This window comes from Zalophus californianus, chromosome 8, assembly GCF_009762305.2.
Source record: "Zalophus californianus isolate mZalCal1 chromosome 8, mZalCal1.pri.v2, whole genome shotgun sequence".
Classification (NCBI taxonomy): domain Eukaryota; kingdom Metazoa; phylum Chordata; class Mammalia; order Carnivora; family Otariidae; genus Zalophus; species Zalophus californianus.
This window is the reverse complement of record NC_045602.1, coordinates 96,311,340-96,333,503: the sequence shown is the minus strand read 5'-3', so window position 1 is coordinate 96,333,503 and position 22,164 is coordinate 96,311,340. Positions and strand designations below refer to the sequence as shown.

At 42.2% G+C, this 22,164-nt stretch overlaps 1 protein-coding gene across 2 annotated transcripts in view; it reads left to right on the top strand.

Annotated features, from left to right (window-relative positions):
- The first annotated feature begins 156 nt into the window (after window positions 1–156).
- The window catches only part of SEC23B (SEC23 homolog B, COPII coat complex component), a 39,778-nt gene continuing 17,770 nt past the window's right edge, over window positions 157–22,164 (top strand). The window contains exons 1-13 of one of the 2 annotated variants that reach the window (XM_027621791.1): window positions 157–294; window positions 2,305–2,528; window positions 3,706–3,763; window positions 7,723–7,809; window positions 9,154–9,390; window positions 9,511–9,596; window positions 10,775–10,919; window positions 11,348–11,506; window positions 11,896–12,011; window positions 15,516–15,639; window positions 16,865–16,945; window positions 20,251–20,340; window positions 21,733–21,839. In XM_027621791.1, coding sequence (XP_027477592.1) covers window positions 2,308–2,528; window positions 3,706–3,763; window positions 7,723–7,809; window positions 9,154–9,390; window positions 9,511–9,596; window positions 10,775–10,919; window positions 11,348–11,506; window positions 11,896–12,011; window positions 15,516–15,639; window positions 16,865–16,945; window positions 20,251–20,340; window positions 21,733–21,839 — 1,511 coding nt within the window. In that variant the 5' untranslated portion in view covers window positions 157–294; window positions 2,305–2,307. The other variant, XM_027621792.2, reaches the window with a different exon arrangement.

Sequence of the window (22,164 nt, the reverse complement as noted above, 5' to 3'; positions counted from 1 at the left end):
GGACGTTTAGAGGTGAACGTGGAGGAACTCAGGATCTGAGGAATTTTGGTTTTGTGGATCAAAGCATGTCTGTCTTGCCCTATTCCAAGATGGCGGCGCGGCTTCACTGAAAGTCTTGCTTCCGCTCCTCCGCCGGAGAGGCCCTCTTTGATTGGCCAGCGGACGGCGCCGTGGAGTGACACACAGGGGCGCTGACCAGTCGGCTGAGAGCTGAGCTGGACTTGGCGGTGGGAGCCGGAGCGGGGCTCTAGCGGCTGTGGGTGCGGACAAGGCCCGGTGAACGGCTCCTGCCAGGTGAGTGGGAGAGTCGGTGATAGGGGGGTCGAGGGCACGGACAAGAGTCTCTATAAGGACCGAGCGGGTGCTCCTGGGACGAAGCCTTCTCTCGGTGGCTCGGCGGGCAGAGGAACTGAGGGACTCAGTGATCCAGGGGTCTGCTGAGAGTGACGCGTTCCTCGTCTTGCGGTGCGGCCGGCCGGCTTCTGGCTCGGGAACCCCCCGAATCTCGGGGTGCGGAAGGATTCAACTTTTTTTCTGTTGAGAAACCCGAAATGTGGGTGAAACGACTTCTGCTTCGTGGCAGCTTGAACTAGGACCCGGGTCTTCCGACTACCCTTCAAGCATTAAACTTGGCTTAAACTTGGCTGCTATGTCCTGAAAAGTTATGCTTTGATGGGATGAGCGTTTCAGTTTTTCGTGTGTGTGTGTGTGTGTGTGTGTGTGTGTGTGTGTGTGTGTCTTCTTTTGGCAGATACTACTACAAAGTCTTTAAAATTCTTTCATCCACTCATTTATTCAGCTATTAACCTCTTCAGAAAATCTTTGAGGATATGGTGTGAGTCATAAATCGACCGCCCTAGAAAAATGCACATTAGTTCATGCACACAATTTTGCGTACAATTTCAGAAGATTTATTGACCCTCTGAAGTCCCCCGTTGGTTTTGTGCCCAGAGTTAAGAATCCATGCTCTAAAAGAGGTGAGGGGAGGAGGCAGTGGGAAACGGAAAGAGCAGGTTTTAATATGTAGCTGCCTGGGGACATTGGATGGAGTCAGTACCCTTTAATAAGGAATTGTTTTGAACGGGGAAAGTTATTTAATGAAACCTTTAGAGGTACTTCCTGAGAATTTTGATATTAGAACACGCTTTTCTTCCCACCTGAGTTATCCCTTTGCCACTCAGGTAGCTGCAGAAGTGGGTCCTGTGTAAGGGTGCTTCAGTTTCCTGCCTTTGCTGGAAAGAACAAATACATGCTTTAGAGTTTCAGTTGGAGCAAACATTTGGAATTTTTGTGGTCTGGGTTGTATGTAGTAAACTAATTGTTTCATTTGCTTTTCTAGTCATATAAAAACCATTTCCTTAGTTCACATTATTTACAGTGTGTATGGCACTTCTCATAATAACATAGAGACAGCTATTAAGCCCTGCATAAAGTGAGCACTAGAGGCTACTAATAATGTAGATTCTTTAATTTGCCTGTTTTTCCATTTTTCTTGAGGGTCTTGTTCCCTTGAACCTGGTGACTGAGATGTGTGTTAGTCTTAGCCTAGATTTTAAGGATGTAAACAGGTTGTATGAAACATTCAATGGAGTTGGCAGTGTGGGGTTTGAAAAGCTTAGTCTAAATGGTTATTTTATTAACCACAGTCTTTTGAGGCATGAGCATAAGCAACCATGGTGAGGAGAGAAGTCCTGGTGACTCATTCAGCATGATAGCAAACCTAGCGTTGTAATTTTGGTGATCCCAAGTAAAAATACTTTGGCTCAGAACTGGTGGTGGATTATGCATTGGATTCACACATCAACATACAGTTTTTGTCTTCACAGTTAACAGAGAGGAGGGGAAAGGGCACAAAAATGAGATCACTTGGAATGTAAAATTTAATACGATGCTTGCTTTAATAAAGCACAGAAGGAAGGGGATCAAGGGGGAAGGTAGCTGGATGCTGAAAGGGGGTTTGAGACTTACTTGGTTGAGATATTGTGTGATCTGTGAGAAGGTTTACATTAGTATTCAACTACTTGCAGCTTAAAAATGATCAAATAATGGTAAACTCCCCACACCTTTTATTTATTTCTTTAAGTGGTAGAGAGAGTTGAGAAAGGAACAATAGTCAAAGATGACTGTGAAGTTAATTGGCTTTTGGGGATCAAAGGGAAGGGAGATGTCATCCTACAGTGACTGGTTCTTCCAGACTAAGTGTTTAAAAAACATTGCGTTAGATGACTATTGACTATCTTCTTTTTTGAAGTTTAGTTGAGAATTTCACATAAAATTACAGCTTTATCTTCGGTTTCTTTTTAGACTATGGCAACATATCTGGAGTTCATTCAGCAGAATGAAGAACGGGATGGTGTGCGCTTTAGTTGGAACGTGTGGCCTTCCAGCCGTCTCGAGGCTACGAGAATGGTTGTTCCCCTGGCTTGTCTCCTTACTCCTTTGAAAGAACGTCCAGACCTGCCTCCTGTACAGTATGAACCTGTGCTTTGTAGCCGGACAACTTGCAAAGCCATTCTCAATCCACTTTGGTATGAATTCTTTTTAAAACTAGTGAAAAAGAAGAATACAGTAATTGTGACTTTTCTATGATTCTCATAAAAGTGATTCAATTTGGGGAAGTCATCAAATTTGAGTAGAGAAGTGAATGGTGAGATTCTTATGTGATAAATGCTTGTAAAGTCTTCCCGGCCTAATACTCCAGATAAAATTGGAACTTATGGGAATGAAGTGGAAGTAAAGGGAAAGGATCTGAAATTCTCTTTTTTTCTTTTTTTTTTTTGCTAATTTCAGTTTGCTTTTGGCTTAACTGTAGATTATATGGGTGCCTTTTAAAGCATTTTCCCAAAATGAAAAGCTGTAGACAGTTTTCTCATACTTACCTGGTATGGTGATGCTGTATGGCAGGAAGTGATACGCAGAAGAAATCACCACTCTTAATGATTGTTAAGTGTAATTTTTTGTACCTGAGATAGTGACCTATGATACTTCTCTTAATTGTGGGCATTATTTGAAAGAATTTTTTAAAGAGGTAAAGAGTATCAGAAATACTCTTTAAAAGGGAATATTTTTATATGAGGGGACATTTTTTACTGCATTGCCCTTGCTGTTACTTCCTGTAACCATAAGTACGATGCTGCTGCTCTTCTTGTGAAGAGATAGCCATTGCTTGTTTTCTCAATGTAGAAAGGGGACAAAGAAGCAAATGAAGCATATCTATAACCAGTTCGGGGAAGTGTATCCACCCAGAAGCATGCCCCCCAACTTTTTCAAGTGAGCTAGGTGAGGTGAAAGTCAGCCAGGTTTTTCCTGTGCATGAAATGTGCCTTTAGTATTGAAATTTGGTAGTTTCACATATCTAAAACAATAAAGATGTTAGAAAACTCACACAGATTATATTAAGGTAAAGGGTAAAAAGGAAATAACCTATAATTTATATAAAATCATGAAATTTTAAATATCAAGGAAATTAGAAAAGAGGAAAAAAAGATTTACTAATTCTTCATTGCCGCTGTAAGAAGGAAATTTTTGGTGTATTTAACAGCCAGAACTCTTTAACTGCAGTGGGCATTTTGCATACCTCCATCCATTTATGCACACACACACAAACATATCTATGTGATTTACTGAATTTGAGGATTACATTTGAATGCTTTCTACATTAAAAATGAAAATGGTACCTAGCTGTAATGTTTATCTTTCTCACAGTCAGGTTGATTATCGAGCGAAACTTTGGGCCTGTAATTTCTGTTTCCAAAGAAATCAGGTATGTGAATTTTTTAAGTGTTTTTCTGTGTTTCATTTTGGTGGAACTATTCTAAAAAAAATAAAGTGAGGTTGAATTTGTGTCTGCCCTGACAGTCATCAGTTTCTGCTGAACTCAAGGTGATAGCTTTTGTTAAGCATAATTGAACATTTGTGATTTCTCTGTTGAATGGTGACTCAGTTTCATTATGTGGGTTTTTATCATTTAGTGTGGAGGAACATAGAATTCCCTTTTTTTATGTGCTCTGTTAGCAGTGAATATGTTACCATAAGAAAACAGATCTGTTGTCTAGGGGCGCCTGGGTGGCTCAGTCGTTAGGCGTCTGCCTTCAGCTCAGGTCATGATCCCAGGGTCCTGGGATCGAGCCCCACATTGGGCTCCCTGCTCTGCAGGAGGCCTGCTTCTCTCTCTCCCACTCCTCCTGCTGTGTTCCCTCTCTCGCTGTGTCTCTGTCAAATAGATAGATAAAATCTTAAAAAAAAAAAAACAAACAAAAAACCCCAGATATATTGTCTGTATTTCGTTTGACTTGTTTATTCTAATTGGATAGTGTACATTATTGAATTTTCATTTTTTGATCTTTGTAAATTTTAGGGTCTAAGTACCAGTGTTGAGCCTCTTTTGATTTAAAAATTTTAAAACTACTAAACTTAGAAGGAGCTCCAAAATGATGAGAGACACTTTTGTTAAAATGAACTCTGCCTGTAATTCTAAAACTGGTTTATGGTGATCTTTGCACAACTCTGTATATTTACTAAAAATCATCAAATTGTACATTTTAAATGTGAATTTTAAGACATAAAATATACCTTAATAAAGCTGTTAGAAAAAAATTGTTCCCAACATAGTATACAGTGCTTTGGTAGATTTTTTTTTTTTTTTAAGATTTTATTTATTTATTTGAGACAGAGCACACGAGCACAAGCGGGGAGGAGGGTCAGAGGGAGAGGGAGAAGCAGACTCCCCGCTGAGCAGGGAGCCCGACAAGGGGCTTGATCCCAGGACCCTGAGACATGACCCGAGCCGAAGGCAGACCCTCAACCAACTGAGCCACCCAGGCATCCTCTAGTATGACTTAAGATATTAATAACATGCATTTATTTATTCTTATATTTGATTATAATTACAATTAACAGTCTCATTCTCAGATATGTCACACAGTAAGTCCAGTGATGAACAGACCAATCAATGTACTAAGTATAGGCCTGGAAGGTATAAGCAGATACCATTCAAAATTTACCTCCACAAGAGGTTTCAGAAATATATGCAAATCTTTTTTTTTTTTTATTTGAGAGAGAGAGCGAGGGGGCAGGAGCCAAGGGTGGGGTGGGAGGCAGAAGCAGACTCCCCGCTGAGCAGGGAACCCAATGCGGGGCTCGATCCAGGGACTCCAGGATCATGACCTGAGTCAAAGGCTGACGTTTAACTGACTGAGCCTCCCAGGTGCCCCAGTATATGCAAATCTTAAAGACCTATCTACACCCTATTACATTGAGAATTGAAGTCTGTGTTTAATATAAATTTTTTTTTAAGATCTTATTTTTAAGAAATCTCTACACTCAATGTGGGGCTTGAACTTAGAACCCCGAGACCAAGAGTTACATGCCCTCTTGACTGAGCCAGCTGGGTGCCCCTTAGTTAATTTATTGTGAAAATTCTAAGGCATCAAAAGACAATGTCAGCAGATCTAAAGGGCAGTCCACAGAATGGGCAAAAATATTTGCAAATCATAAATCTAATAAGGGATTAATATCAGGTCATTCAACAGAGAAGATAATGGGGAGATGTTGTTTATAGGTTCAGAGTTTCAGTTTTGCAAGATGAAAAGAATTCTGGAGATGGATGGTGGTGATGGTTGTACATTATGAATCTTTAAGACCACCAGACTGTACACTGAGCAAAGATTATTATGGTAAATTTATATGTATTTTACCACAATAAAAAAAATTGGGGAAAAATCAGTCTATAAGCTATGAATTTCAAATGTTTGCAGAAAATTTTAAAGACAAAAGAGAATGCCTGTGATAATATGTTAAGCATAAAGAGCAAGTTGCAAAATGATAGATACGAGATGAGCTCAGCTGTGCTTAAGTAGAAAAAGTCTGAAAGGAAATACACCTACATGTTGACAGTAGCTATCTCTAGTTGGTAGGAACGTGAGGGTTTTTTTTCTTCCTCTTTTATTTTATTTATTTATTTGAGAGATAGGCTGTGTGTGAGTGGGGGGCGGGGGTGGGAGGGGCAGAAGCATGCTCCCCACAGAAGCAGGCAGCCTGACAACATGGGGCACGGTCCCAGGACCCGGAGATCATGACCTGAGCTGAAGGCAGATGCTTAACCAAGTGAGCCACCCACGCACCCCCCCTTTTTTTTAAAGTTTATTTATTTTTTCAGTAATCTCTACACCCAATGTGGGGCTCAAGCTCACAACCCTGAGATCAAGAGTCACATGCTCTTCTGAATGAGCCAGCATTGCGCCCCTTTTCCTGTTCCTTGTATTTTCTTTTTTTTTTTTTTTAAAGATTTTATTTATTTATTTGAGAGAAAGAATGAGAGAGAGAGCTCATGAGAGAGGGTAGGGTCAGAGGGAGAAGCAGACTCCCTGCCGAGCAGGGAGCCCGATGCGGGACTCGATCCTGGGACTCCAGGATCATGACCTGAGCCGAAGGCAGTCGCTTAACCGACTGAGCCACCCAGGCGCCCTGTTCCTTGTGTTTTCTTGTACTTGCTGGTTTTTCTACAATATACATGCATTACTTCATTGATGACAGCTAAAATAATAAACCCAAATAAAAGTGTTAGACTTCCACATAAACTATTGATGAAATAGCTAAAACCTGAGCCCTTAATTTGCAGGACAGCACTTAAGAAATGGTTTATAACAGTGCATTTTTTAATCATCTAGAAGTTACAACATACCCTAATACATTAAAAAAAGTTACAATGGGATATAAATATAAGGCAGGGTTATTGATTTAAATTTTTTTTTAAAGATTTTATTTACTTATTTGAGAGAGAGAGAGTGAGAGAGAGAGAGAGAGCCCAAGAGGGGGTAGGGTCAGAGGGAGAAGCAGACTCCCTGCTGAGCAGGGAGCCCGATGCGGGACTCGATCCCGGAACCCTGGGATCATGAGCTGAGCTGAAGGCAGTCTCTTAACCAACTGAGCCACCCAGGCGCCCCTGATTTAAATTTCTGATATTTTGATATATATATATTTATTATTCTATTTTATTTTATTTTTTTAAAGATTTTATTTATTTAACAGAGAAGGAACACAAGCAGGGGGAGTGGGAGAGGGAGAAGCAGGCTTCCCGCTGAGCAGGGAGCCCGATGTAGGGCTCGATCCCAGGACCCTGGGATCATCACCTGAGCCGAAGGCGGATGCTTAACGACTGAGCCACCCAGGTGCCCCTATATATTTATTTTTTTAATGCAGGCTCTGATTTAGGAGTTAGGATGAGAATTGAGTCTGTATTTCTTTTCTTTCTTTTTTTTTTTTAAGATTTTATTTTTAAGTAATCTCTATACCCAACATGGGGCTCAAACTCAACCCTGAGATCAAGAGTTGCATGTTCCACCAACTGAGCCATCCAGGCGCCCCAAAATTTTGATTTTTATACTTTAGTTACAAGTTCTATATTTTATAGAATTAATACCTGGTCATTGCCTATTTTTTTTTTTTTAAGATTTTATTTATTTATTTGACAGAGAGAGAGACAGTGAGAGAGGGAACACAAGCAGGGGGAGTGGGAGAGGGAGAATCAGGCTTCCCGCGGAGCAGGGAGCCTGATGTAGGACTCAATCCCAGGACCCTGAGATCATGACCTGAGCCGAAGGCAGACACTTAACGACTGAGCCACCCAGGTGCCCTTTTGCCTATTTTTATAAATGGAAAATAGAAGGTATAACAAATATCTTTCAGTCCTAATGAAAGATTGCTTTGTTTTCTTCCCTTCAGTTTCCTCCTGCTTACACAGGTATATCTGAGGTGAATCAGCCTGCTGAATTGATGCCCCAGTTTTCTACAATTGAGTACGTGATACAGGTAACTTCTTTGTTGTGCATTTAATGAGTGGTGTTAAATATTGAGTTTCTCTTGAAATACTTTGTCTTCTGTGTCCCATCCTTTTCTGGGCAATTTAAAGCTGCAAAGGCAGCAGGATCCTGAAGACTTGGTCCTGCTGCGTGTGCACTTACTGGCATTATTTGCAGTCTTGATGGGCAGCTAGAAAAGGGATCACTGGTTGAGTTCAGCATCTGTCCCCCACAGCCTTCTCCAGCTTTGTGATGGTACTCCATCTTGTAGTCAAGCTTAAAAACCTTAGGTTCATCCTTGACTTCTCTTTCTCGTGCATTCCATATCCAGTCCACTGGGAAAGTCCAGTGGGTCTGTATTCAGAATCTATCCACAGTCCAACCACTTCTTCCCCCCCCGTTTTAGTCCTGGGCCATCCAGCGCCTCTCACCTAAATTCCTGGGCCGTCTCTCTCTCTCTTTTTTTTTTTGAAGATTTTATTTATTTATTTGACAGAGACACAGCAAGAGAGGGAACACAAGCGGGGGAGCGGGAGAGGGAGAAGCAGGCTTCTCGTGGAGCAGGGAGTACTGGGCCATCTCTTAACCTTCTCCATAATTTAACCTTTTCCCACTTATATTTTATTCTTAACCCAGAAGCCAGAGTAACTCTTTAAAAACATGTCACGTTACTTCTGTGTTCAGAAACCTCCAATGGTGAAAATGGCTCTCTTTCACCCAGAGTAAGAGATAGTCTTCAAAGCCCTGTGTGGACCGGCCCTGTGTTATCACTAGGACCTCAACTTGTATTAGTGTCTCATTCAGCCACATGGGCCTCATGACTTTCCTTGGGCATGCCAGGAATGCTCTTGCCTGTGGGCCTTTCCTCTGGCTCTTCCTCAGGCTGGAATTCTCTTTCCCCTATGACTGTATTGCTCCCTCCCTCTCCTCTGGGTTTTTGCTCTAATATTACTTTCTTAATGAGGCTGCCCTTATCTCTTAAGTAATACTGGAACCTGCCCCCTACCTCTACTCCTTGGCATCCCTTATCCTCTCCATTCCAGAAAGTCAGCAACTTGAGGCAGGCAGGTATCTTTGTTCTTTTGGCTCACTGATGTATCTCAGGACCTGGAACAGTGACTGGGGCACATGGAAGGCATTCAAAAATGTAGAATAAATTGTTGGATACAGTTTTTACACTTAATTTGTTTTAATGTAACCTGTCATTTAATGAGGTGAATAGAAGTTAGATGTCCTTATTCCCTGTCAGTAAATATGGATGAAGACTTGTTAGTTACATACCCGATTTGCTTTAAAAAGAGCTGGTTTGGTCTATTTGTATACTGATCATCATGCTGTGTTTCTTTGCATAAAGCGAGGTGCTCAGTCCCCTCTGATCTTCCTCTATGTGGTTGACACATGCCTAGAAGAAGATGACCTTCAAGCACTCAAAGAATCCCTGCAAATGTCCCTGAGTCTCCTTCCTCCAGATGCTCTGGTGGGTTTGATCACATTTGGGAGGATGGTGCAGGTTCACGAACTCAGCTGTGAAGGAATTTCCAAAAGTTATGTCTTCCGAGGGACAAAGGATTTAACCGCGAAGCAGATACAGGTTTGTGCCTTGCTCGTACCTAAGCAAGAGCAAGGAGATTTCTTAAACATGAGATTTCTTAAACATGAGTTGGTCATTCACTCTAGTGCTATGGGAAATGAGTCTTTTTGGGTTTTTTAGGACATGCTGGGCCTCACCAAGCCTGCCATGCCCATGCAGCAAGCAAGACCTGGTCAACCACAGGAGCAGCCTTTTGTTTCAGGCAGGTGAGCTACCAACATAGAATGTTACACACACAGTAGTGGGCGTGCGTGCCAACCCACTGGAGTGAGGGAAGAAAAATGTTAGAACTTTTATTTTCTTATTTTTAGAGAAAAAAAGAAATGATTAAGCCTAAGAATGTTTAACGTTTCAGGATCTATGTAACAATTTGGTATATATTTGAAACTCATGACTAAGTTGTGAATGTACACATACATATGTGTGCACACATTTGTGTGGTAAGATTTGCTCGGGATGTCTTTTCCTGTTAGTGTCGTACCATCACAGATGTTTTGAGACCACTGTATTCAAGCCTTCCCCTCCCCTTACATATGGCTGTTGTCCTTTTTGAGTCTGAAGTAAACTAGGAAAACTGAAAGCTTCTTGGGATGTTCTCAAGCAAACCTGAGACCAGGCACTTCCTTTCCTCAGCCCTTTGAGTGCCTGCGGCTGCCTGTGGCCAGGTTAACAGTCAGCAAACATGATAAAATGCATTGCTTGACATGCTGGGGACAGCCACTTACTGTGGTAAGAAACCAGTGCTTCTCTCTGTATTTACTCCTTGGCACACAAGAGACACTTGAGAATCACTTTGAAGTGGATCTTTAGAATGATGAAGGTGGGGGCACTTGGGTGGCACAGTTGTTTCAGCATCTGACTCTTGATTTCAGCTCAGGTCATGATCTTAGGGTCGTGAGATTGAGCCCCAATTTGGGCCCTATGCTCAGCGAGGAGTCTGCTGGATATTTCTCTTTCCCCCGGCCCCAACTCCCTCTCTCCCCCTCTCCTTTGCCCCTCCCCCCTGCTTTCTCTTCCTCTCTCTCTCTCCAAAATAAATACATCTTAAAAAAAAAAAAAAAGAATGATGAAGGTGGTCCACGTACAGGAACTTTACATGGATTGAATTCATGTTAGACCTGTCTTTAGGATTTCTCTGCTGCTTAAATTTAATTAAAGTGATTTGTTCCTATTTAAATTCAGCTTTTTTTCCATGCTATCTACATAAATTGCCCTATGTTCAGCTTTAAATTATATTCTTGAATAAAATTGCTTTGAAGAAAAAAATTCCAGGTTTTTACTACTCTGAGTAATTATTTTGAAGAGCTGTAACTGTGTCACCTAGGGCTAAAGACCAGAGTACTTTATTAAACCAGGATTGATGTGTCCATTGAAAATCATGCAGATTTCTGCAGCCCATTCACAAGATTGACATGAACCTCACTGATCTCCTTGGGGAGCTGCAGAGGGACCCATGGCCTGTGACTCAGGGGAAGAGACCTTTGCGATCCACTGGTGTTGCTTTGTCCATTGCTGTTGGCCTGTTGGAGGTAACTCAGAACTACAGGGTGCCTCAAACCATGCAAGTTTGTTCCCACAAGTTGTATTTGCTAGTCTTGTTTGAAAATGAGTTGTGACCTAAATCAATTGACTGCATTAATTTATCATAAAGCACTTCAGTTATTGTTATTATCCACAATGAAGGAGCCCCATAATGTTTTGAAAATACCAGAAGTTTTCATGAGAAACACAAGGCCATTAGGGCAATGGTAAGTGCTCACAGTGAATTTATAAAGTGTATGAAGCTGTCAGGTTGGAAGACCTAAGGCTGCTTCTCTGCATTGTCATCTGTGTTATTTCTTACTATCATTAGTGTTCAGCACAGCTGAAGAGAACGGTATGGAATTTTTTTTAGGGAAACGGAAGCATACTCAGGGTGGGCTGTATGTTTCTAAAATGCTGCCATTTACTGTTCTAGGGTACTTTTCCAAACACGGGAGCCAGGATTATGTTGTTTACCGGGGGTCCCCCCACCCAGGGGCCTGGCATGGTGGTTGGAGATGAATTAAAGGTTCCTATTCGTTCTTGGCATGATATTGAGAAAGATAATGCACGTTTCATGAAAAAGGCAACCAAGGTAGGTGCTCCTGGACACAGGCTGTAATTCTGGTTACCCAGTGCTGGGTTTGGGCTGCTCTGGAGTGACAGCTACCTTGCTGAGGCCATGCTTTGTGGTCAGCAAATTGTTCTTGCTCAGGTGACCTTCCAGATCCCAGCTGCTGTTAAATTGGTGCCCCAGCTCTGAGTTCTTACTTAAGAGTGGGTGGGCTTAAAACTGCTGAAAGTGTTTTGAGATTGAAAACTTTATGTTTATTGGGTGTTATAAAGAAAACTATCTCCACATTCTTATGTTTGGTTACATCCCTTTGGTATAGTAAGACATACCTTGTGAATAATATGGTATATTATTGGTGAATAATAATATGGTGAATAATAATAAAAAAGGTAATTTTTCTCCATTCACAGCACTATGAAATGCTTGCTAACCGAACTGCTACAAATGGTCACTGCATTGATATTTATGCTTGTGCCCTTGATCAGACCGGACTTCTGGAGATGAAGTGTTGTGCAAATCTTACCGGGTATGTTGATAGCAAACACTTGGGAAAATGGAGCATGTGTATTTTAAGGAAAGAGAAGTGAGTGATGGAAGCACAGGAATGTGCAAGGCTGATTTAGATAAGCTTTCAGAAGGCTCCAGGCTGTCATGTCTGTGGCAGGGAGGGTATATGGGCCTCTTGGAGAAAGAAGCAGTGATTAGCAGGAGGTTGCAAGGTTCACTTTGAATGAATCATATCAGAGTAACTATTTCTTAGAGTTGTCACAGAATCTACAACAGGGCAAGAAAGCGAGCACACATGGAGTATGTGGCCTTCAGCAAGCCACTTCCTTGTGAGGGAGGGGCCGTATAGGGTCTGAATGCCAGAGCAATTAAGAGACCCTTCACCTGACTTAGTAACCATAAGTCATGCCCAACTTGGAGCACATGCTCAGCGTGGAGGGTGCGCGGCAGGGTGTGCTTAGTGCCTAAGTCCATGTCATGCAGACAGGCCACAGCAGAGACCTGTAGTTCTCAAAGCACAGTGGGGCCTCACCAGCAACCTTCAGGGTCCCCGGGGATGGATGAGAAGTGTACTTCCTTGGGCCTCACCCCAGACTTGCTGAATCAGACTCTGAGGATGCAGCCCAATAGTCAGCTTTCACACGCTATCCAGGGGATTCTGGTACACTTGAGTGTGAGAACTGGTGTGTACCACTGGTCTGAAGCAGGCTGCACACCAGACTCTCCCAGGGAGCTTTATTGTTTATTTTTTTACTTCTATTTTTAAAATTTTTTGTTTGTTTATTTATTTTAAGTAGGCTCCATGCTCAGTGTGGAGTCCTGCCGGGGAGCTGTAAAAGCTACTTTTGCTCTGAGTCTTGTCCCTCAGTGATTCTCATGTAGTTAGCATAAGGTGTGACACAGCGTCAACATTTGTTACCCTTCCCTGGGTGTTTCTAACATGAAGCGGAGTTTGAGAACCACTGGGGTGGACCTTTAGTGTCCAAAGTGTGGTTGAACGCAGGCAGCATCAGCCTCACATGAGAGCTTGTGAGGAATGTAGCATCTTGAGCCGTACCCTAGACCTTTTGTGTCAAAACCTGAATCTGAATAAGATCCCCAGTGACTTGCACAGAACAGTTTGAGAAGTACTGGCATAGAGCTGTGGGGTGTTCCTGAGATTCCTAAGATGTTCCTGAGATGCATTTCTAACAAGCTTCCGGGTGACACTGCTGGTCCTTACTGAGTAACAAAGGCCATGTAGTAGGTAGTCACTTGAAGCAGTCCCAGAGAGCAGCAGATGTGTTAGGTGACCGGGGCCCAAATGACACTGACAGAGCTATACCAGTGAGCCACATTTAATAAGATGATTTCCTGCCAGTATCCTCCAGGAGTTCTTGTCTTAGAGCATCCATGGAAAAGCCTCACTGTGTTTGTGAACATCCCCAAGTTTATATGCCAGAGAGAGAGAGAGAGAGAGAGAGAGAGAGAGAGAGAGAGTGTGTGTCTGTGTGTGTGTGTGTGTGTGTGTGTGTCTGTGTGTGCGCATGCGCACGCACGTGCATCTCTCCTGTGGAAAGGGACCATCACTTCTATCAGGTTCTCAGGGAGGTCTTTGACTCCTGAATAACTTGGTATTTAGGTCACATAATCTGTTGCACGAGTATGGTGTCAGGGAAATGTATTAGTAATAACATCAAAAAGTCTCAGAGGTTTTAGTTGTGGCTCAATGTGAGCCAGCCATTTGGGATGACTTCCAGAAAAGACAAGGTGATTGTAGGCTGTGTTATAGGAATTGATTATCTTCAGAGAAGATCATAGTCTTGGTTTCCTGGGTGCCAGGCACACCCAGATTATATCATCTTCCATTCTGAGCATTTCAGTTTCAAAGGGATATGTAGAGGAACTGGGAGTGTTCAAAGGCAAGTGGTAAGAGTGGTGGAGAGAACTTGAAACTGTGTCATAAGGAGAATGATTGAAGGATCTAGAAAAAATACCACTGAAGACAGATGGGGTGTGGGATCTATATTCAACAATAGAAGGCCTCTCCTGTGGAGAGGGCATCAGATTTGTTGGTTGCGTGTATGACCAAAGGGGAAAACTAGAACCAGTGGTGGGAGCTGATGGGAAATAGAATTTCATCCAGTATGAAGAAAGACCTATTAACCCTTAGCACTGTCCATGCCTAGAATGGACTGCCTCTGGAGGGCATGCGTTCCTGATACAGGAGGAGTTCAAATCTAATCTGGGTGATAACCTGGCATGGTATGTTGTAGAGGGTTGGTGTGAGTCAGGATTAGGTTTGTGTGAGTGCAACAGAGGTAGGCAGCCAGGGCTGGGATATTGGTTTCATCTTCATTGGGGCTGAGGTCCTTCCTGTGTTGCTTCACCACCTTTACGTTTTACCTGCAGTTCAGGATGGTAACTGGGCTCTTGCTGTGTTTGAGCAGCAGGAAGGAGGAAGAGTCAAAGACAAGCGCCTTCCCATGAGAATGCCCCCCACAAATCACAAAGGCCATTTCCAACAAACAAAACTGAGTTATATGGCTACGTGCAAGGCAGGCTGGGAAATGTAGCCTTTTTTTTCCAGGGAACCATGGAACCCCTGACTAAGGAAGGGCAGAAAGGGTGGACATTTAGGGCCAAAGAGCCATCTCTGTCCCTGGAGGGGTCAGGCACTCTGAGATCGCTGGACCAGATGATCTTGTGTTCTGCCTAGTTATGAAATCCTGTTTGATGACCGATGGCTGGATGCATAACTTGCATCATGCTGTGTTTATCTGCCCCAATATATGAACTGCTGAAATTTTGAACAGTATTTTCCTCTAACTTCAAAAAGGCATGAATATAGTTATTCATACACTAGAAAAGATAATTCACATACAAAGATTCAGTGTTTTGAGGCAGTGAATTAACCTGAAAAGGATTTCCCGCAGGCTTGGGTATTTCCCCTACCAGAGAAGAGTGAGGAGAGCTGGACACATTTTCTCAATAGATACAACCCATTAAACCTGTGGGTTTATCAGTGAACGGTTCTTTTGTTTTTTTTTTTTTTTAAATAATTACGGATTCACAAGAAATCGCAAAAATAGTACAGAGAGGTCTGCCCATACTCTTCCATGTAGCAGCACCCAGCAGTAGCATCTTACAAGAAATGTAGTGCAGCATCACAACCAGGAACTGACATTGGTATGACATGATGAACTATATTACAGACCCTACTTGGATTTCACCAGTTTGTACGGGCATTCATTTTTTTAACATATAGGTATGCATCATATGAGACTGTATCATCTATCGATTTGTGTAACCACCACTGTGGTAAAGATTTAGAACTGTTCTAAGGAGTCCTATCTTTGATGTCCTGAAAATAGTGTCTTTTGTTTAAGTACACATTGAACTTGCTGTTTCCCATTTAAGTTAGTAGCATCTTCATGGATGTGGGTTTTTTTTTCCTTCTTTAAATTACTGTTTGTGAACACTGGGGAAGCATCCAAATGGCTTTTGGTCATCTTAAATGTTCACTTGCTTCTTTCTTTCCTAGAGGCCACATGGTGATGGGAGACTCTTTCAACACTTCTCTCTTCAAGCAGACGTTCCAAAGAATTTTTAGTAAAGATTTCAATGGAGATTTCCGCATGGCATTTGGTGCTACTTTGGAAGTGAAGGTATAATAGCTTTCTGACACTTTAATGGAAGATTAGTGCTCTTACTTAGTAGTCAGACTTAGTAGTCAGACTCACCTTGCTGGACACAGGCATCTAGAGGTAAATTAAAAGGTTCTCAGCAAAATAGTTGAAGAAGGGATACTGATTCTGTCCCTTTGCTTCTTGAAAATGACCTGTATATTAATTAACATTCTAAACAAAGTGCTGTCTGATTCCCCTGCAGGCTCTACTCTGTCCTACTGTAGGACATCGGGCCTAAGAATTGGTGGTGGGCTGAGCAAAGAGGCAGCCACATGGTGTCGAGTGCCCTTGCCGCCATTAGTATGGGCCACCATATTCATAGAACCGTGTTTATATTTAGCACCTGCCCGCAGACTAGCCAGAGTATTTGAAAATTAGTGCAGCACTGTGAGAGTTTGGGTCTTGTTTTTTCTTGTAGGGACTGAAAGCCCTGCACACTTGATTCTGAGTCATTGAGAAAACATTAGAAGGAGCTGTTACATAATGGGATTAGGATTATTACTTTGAGAATTGGAGACAATCATTAAGTCATTTAGATTAAACTTTTAAACAATCTTCTCAAATGTTTGAGGTTTTTTTTTTTTTAAGTTGAAAAGGAATAGACTTTAATGAATTGAGATTTTAAAATCTAAGTATATTGGCCTTGTTATGTTGGAGTTCATGAATTAAGTATTTTTAAAGCAACATAACGGTATATTCACAATGAGAAATTATAAATAATTACGACTAAGTACATGGGATTGGAAAAAAATGTAGTATAGTTGGTAGAATTGTTATCTTCTAGTGTATAATTATTTCAAAGGTGAGGGGGTGCCTGGCTGGGTCAGTCAGAAGAGCATGAGACTCTTAATCTCGGGGTTGTGAGTTTTGAGTTCCACGTTGGGTGTAGAGATTACTTAAATAAACTTAAAAAAAAAAAAAGTAAGGCAAATCCTTTGTTTAAAAAAAATTTTCAAAAGTGAGAGTTGAAAATATTGCATCATTTTTGGAACAAAGTTAATGCAGTTTAAAGGAAGATTTTATTAAAGTTTGCATCAGATCATCATGGTCATGGAAAAGTTGTTAAGAGCATGATCCATGTAGGATTTCTTCTTGGTGGAATGATGATGCTGCCATATTTTACCTGTAAATTTTAATTGTGTCTTCTGTGAGAGGTGGTTTTCAGTGAATTTTAACTTTATATTCTTGTGTATTTCCGTTTTAGACCTCTCGGGAACTGAAAGTTGCAGGAGCCATTGGTCCTTGTGTGTCTCTGAATGTGAAAGGACCATGTGTGTCAGAAAACGTAAGGAAAACGCCATCATCCTCACCTCCTGTGCCCCAGGATTTAACCCATTATAACCCGTTAGAAATGTCAGAGCAGGGTGATCTTACATCATGTCACCTGTTGGGATGTGTCTGTGGTGAGGGGAGAAGGGCCAGCTCTTACTGACGACCACAACTCTGAGAGGTGGTGTCATATCTGTCTGTCCATCAATCTATCCAGAGGGTCAGGGAGAGGCTCAGAGGGGTCTAATATCTTATTCTCTGGGTCAGAGCTGATAGGGAGGAGCCAGAGCCCAGATTCCCCTGACCTGACTGTCCTTGTCTGGGTTTCTCTGCCAGTGAGCCACATGGATTCTATTTAGCAAGGCAAGCATTCAGCAAGAGCCTTCAGGAATAAACCTCTGTGCTTGTTGCCCTTCGAGATGATACCTTTGTCTCACTTCTCAGAGACCATTTTGAGTTGGTTGGGCACAAATGACACTGTTGTACATGCAGATAGCTATGTTCTTTGGGTAACAGATTTTGAGAATATGTGAACGAAGTTAAGTTACACTAAGTGGTGAGGTGGCTTTGCTGATGACTCACTTCCTCTGCTTATACTTTAGCTGCCAGGAGACAAGCCATTGGGTCCAGTGAGACCTGTCCAGGGTGGTTCTGGGCGGGGGTTGTCCCAATCTTGTCCTTGCCTCGTTGTCCTCTTCAACGAGACAGTGGTCTGTAGAGCCAGACGTGGATACAAGGGCACAGATCTACCCCTGCCAATTTTGTGTCCCTTACAAGGTATTGACTCACTTTGGGATTCAGCATCTTTATCTGGGAAGTGGGGATAGTAATGGTACCTCACTGTTGGGAGAGTAAAGGAGTAAGTTCAGGTAAAATGCTCAGAAGAGCCCCAAAAGAGCCCCTGGCACAATGGAGGCTTAGGCCAGATTTCATCTTTCACATCCTCACTTTGTCTTCGTCAGCAGTGAACATTCACCTAGTTACTACTTCGGTTAACCTTTTGTTGAAGTTGCCAGAGGCAAAGTGATTTGAGAGAATATTCCTGTAATCCCTTGGGCAAGGCAGGTGGCTGTCCCAAAGCCCATCTGAGGAGTCACCCATTACCCTAGTGTACTAAGGGACTTGTACCCCTAATTCCTGGCGGGGCTTCAGAAGGCTGCCCTGTTCCAAAATATGTTCCATACATTTAAAATCTGCCTAAGAAGGTAATTTTATGAATCAGTACAAGCCAATTAGCTGTTTGAAGATCTGGTAGGGATCAGCCATGAGATTTTGGGAGGGGGCCTGGAGGATGCAAAGAGGGGGGAAATACAATTCAGCGTACAGAGAAGTTTAAAGAAGAGCGTAAGAAGTTCTGTATATGCACCATTTAGAGTCTGCACTTGTTAACATTTAGTCATACTGCCTGTCCTCTTTCTTTGCAGTATTTGCTTTGTCTATCTGGTCATTATCTGTCTGCCATGTTCACTTTGTTGTACTTCATAGAACCTTGGAACAACAAGCTGCAGAGGTCACGACACTTAGTCTTTCAGTGTGCATCTTCTAAAATTAAGGATGTTCTCCTACTGTGACATTATATCAAACCTAGAAAACAGTAGTTTGCTCATATCATCAGTGTCTAGTCATATTCTTTCCCTAGTTTCTCCCCAAATATCCTTTGTAGCTGTTTTTCCCACCCTCTAACTAGTATTGCATCTAGCATTATATATCCTTAGTCTTTTAAAATTTGGAATGCTCTTCCTGTTCTGCAGGGTTTTTTGCTTTTTTGTTTGATGACAGTGATTTGTGCCAAGCATCTGTGCCTTCTGCAATAGAGTATCACACATTCTCAGTGTATCTGATCGTTTCCTTGCGGCGGTGGTGAGCTGGTTTCTATCCTCCCTGTGTTTTCTGTAAAGTGAAAGTTAGATTAGCAATTAGATTCGGGTTAGACCTTTTTGTCCACCACAGTGCCTGAGTGATCTTACACCTTGTACGTTTCTTCAAGGTGCACTTCTGTCTGATCATGTGTTAGTGGTGCTGAGTTAGACTGTGTGGAGAAGGTGATGACTGCCCCATGTCTTTCTGTTACAAGGGCACGTTTCCTTTTTGCCATTAGCAAGAAATCTGTTGAACGAGATCGTAGCAAAATATGAATCTCTTGTTTGCCAATAGGCTTTCACCTTGATGGTTTAAGCATCCATTGATTATCCTTGTTTGAATCATTGTTTCATTGGAGATTATTAAATGGTGATTTCCTGATTTTATCTTCATAGTTACTCTGGTAAAGGTGGGGTAAATATTTACGTAAGGAATTTGTGTGTTGGTGAGAAAATGTACTTCTGGGGCTCTGGAGGGTTTGTGGCGTGCTCAGGCATTGGTGCTTACAGAAGAGGAAGATTTTTCTTTTTCCTCTACCCATCTTGATTTCATTGGCCGGGCCCTGCAAACGAAGACTGACAAAAGACAGGTTTCGCAAGAGAAAAAATTAACTCATGCATTGTGCATAAACATGTGCATACTCAGGAGTAACTCAAGAGGGGTGGTTAGAACGTTGGGATTATGTGGCATCTTAACAAAAGAACAGTAAATCTGTAGAAAAGTGACAAGACACAGGAAAGGCACTTTGAGCTTCTAGGGGTGGCACGTGGTGGAAAAGCAGGTAGATGCGTGAGCTAATGGAAGAGAAGGGTTGGTCTTAGCAGCTTTGTTGTGTAGATTTTTCTTGTACCATCTCTGGGCTGATAAGCATCTAGAGTTGCCTTTGGTGATTGAGAACCATCCTGCCCTTCTTGGTAGGAGGAGGGCAGGGAGTTAGGTTTCTTATGTCTGCTGTTTTTAAATTACCTTCAGCTTAAAATAATCCTTGTCAGAGTGGCATATTTTGTGATGGCATACACTGAGCCCCTGGATTGGAAACCTGAAGAAGTTTCATATATTAAAAATTGAGTTGGTGGGGTGCCTGGGAGGCTCAGTTGGTTGAGCTACTGACTCTTGATTTCGGCTGAGGTCATGATCTCAGGGGTCAGGCTCCATGCTTGGTGGGGACTTTGCTTGAGATTCTCTCTCTCCCTCTGCCCCTCCCCCGACTCACTCGCACGCACTCGCTCTCAAATAAATAAATAAATCTAAAAAGAAGAAAGCTTAATTTTAGAGTCCTGTAATACATCTTAAATTTTATTCTGGCTTGTAATTGTACTTTTTTAAGTTAAATTTAAATGTTCATTTGGAATGAGATCTTCTAAGTAGCCTACCATTCTCAGAGAGAGTACTTTTCATCAGTGGTTAACCACAGGAATAGCTTTTTTGTTTTTTTGTTTTAATTCCTCTTCTCTCCCCTAGGAACTTGGTGTTGGTGGCACGAGTCAGTGGAAAATCTGTGGCCTGGATCCCACATCTACGCTTGGCATCTACTTTGAAGTAGTCAATCAGGTGAGTTGGATTTCTTCATGAGTCTTCATGTCTCAGTGCTGTGTTTTCTGATTTTTTATTTTATTTTATTTTATTTAGTTATTTTTTAAAAGATTTTATTTATTTATTTGACAGAGAGAGACAGCGAGAGAGGGAACACAAGCAGGGGGAGTAGGAGAGGGAGAAGCAGGCTTCCTGTGGAGCAGGGAGCCCAACTCGGGGCTTGATCCCAGGACCCTGGGTTCATGACCTGAGCCGAAGGCAGACACGTAACGACTGAGCCACTTAGGTGCCCCATGTGTTTTCTGATTTATTACAGACTCGTGGCCTATGGCTTCTTTCTGTGCGTACTGATGCTACTTTAGGCTTGTGTTTGCCTGATACCAGTCCAGCATGATCTTTTTTTTCCTTTCAAGGTTTGGTCAGAGTCAGACAGCATATTGCTTTCACAACTTAAATTGTTGGACTGATAAGCTCATCAGAAAGGGAATGGCTTTTACCAGCCATCATAATGTTTGTGAATTTTTGAGTGTGTCAGTTTTTTCCCCAGTATTCTATTTTAAAAAATTCTAATTTACAGAAAAGTGAAAAGAATTTTACAGTGAGTGCGTGTACATCTACCACTCAGATTCTGTAGTTAACATTTTACTATATTTGCTTTGCCACATATCTATTTATCCATCAATTAAATCTTTTTGCTGTTTTTTTTTTTTCCAAGAGAGAGGGGGTGTGAGGGAGGGGCAGAGGGAAAGGGAGAGATAGAATCCCAAGCAGGCTCCATGCCCCGCGCAGAGCCCTACATGGGGCTTGATCTCATGACCCTGAGATCATGACCTGAGCTGAAATCAGGAGTCAGATGCTTAACCGATTGAGCCACCCAGGTGCCCCTTATGTTTGATGCATTTTATTTTATTTTATTTTATTATTTAAAGATTTTATTTATTTGACAGAGAGAGACACAGCAAGAGAGGGAACACAAGCAGGGGGAGTGGGAGAGGGAGAAGCAGGCCTCCCGCTGAGCAGGGAGCCCAATGTGGGGCTCAATCCCAGGACCCTGGGATCATCACCCAAGCCGAAGGTAGACGCCTAACGACTGAGCCACCCAGGCACCCCATTTTTGATGCATTTTAAAACAAATTACACTCATCAGTGTCTTTCATCTCTAAACACTTTAGCATGCATATCATTTACTTAAATTTAGTATTAATCTGAATATGGTTCCTTTTTTTTTTTTGAGGTAAAAGTTATGTACAGTGAAATGCCCAGATTTAAAGTGTACCATTTAGAATTCATCAAGGACCGCGCTGTCACCACTGTGTCAGTCGTTTCAGGAAGAGCACAATGGGCTCTGTGACCGTTTGTGTTTGAGTCGTGCCTGTAACAGTAACCAAGTGTATGGCCTGTTGCCTGCAGCACAACGCCCCGGTCCCCCAAGGAGGCAGAGGTGCCATCCAGTTTGTGACGCAGTATCAACACTCCAGCACCCAGAGGCGCATCCGCGTGACCACCATTGCCAGAAAGTAAGCAGTCCCGGTTTCCTTCCTGTTGAGCCCCGGATGTTTTTCCTTTGAAGAGATAATTTAGCATCTGTTAGTTTATCTTTGTAATTCCATTGAATGGTTCTCACCAATCCTGACTGGCTAATTTGATCAGAGAAGGAGGAGGAGGAAGAGGCTTTGCTGGCCTAGTTAGGCCTTCAGGCACTTGCCCGGAAGAATCCTCTTTCGGTAGGAATGAGTTCGTTAAATATTAATTTCGTTATTATCAGATAAGTAACCCATAAATACATCCTTCTTGTAAAAGATTTAAACAGCTCATAAATGTAGAAAGAATGGGTCTCTTTAC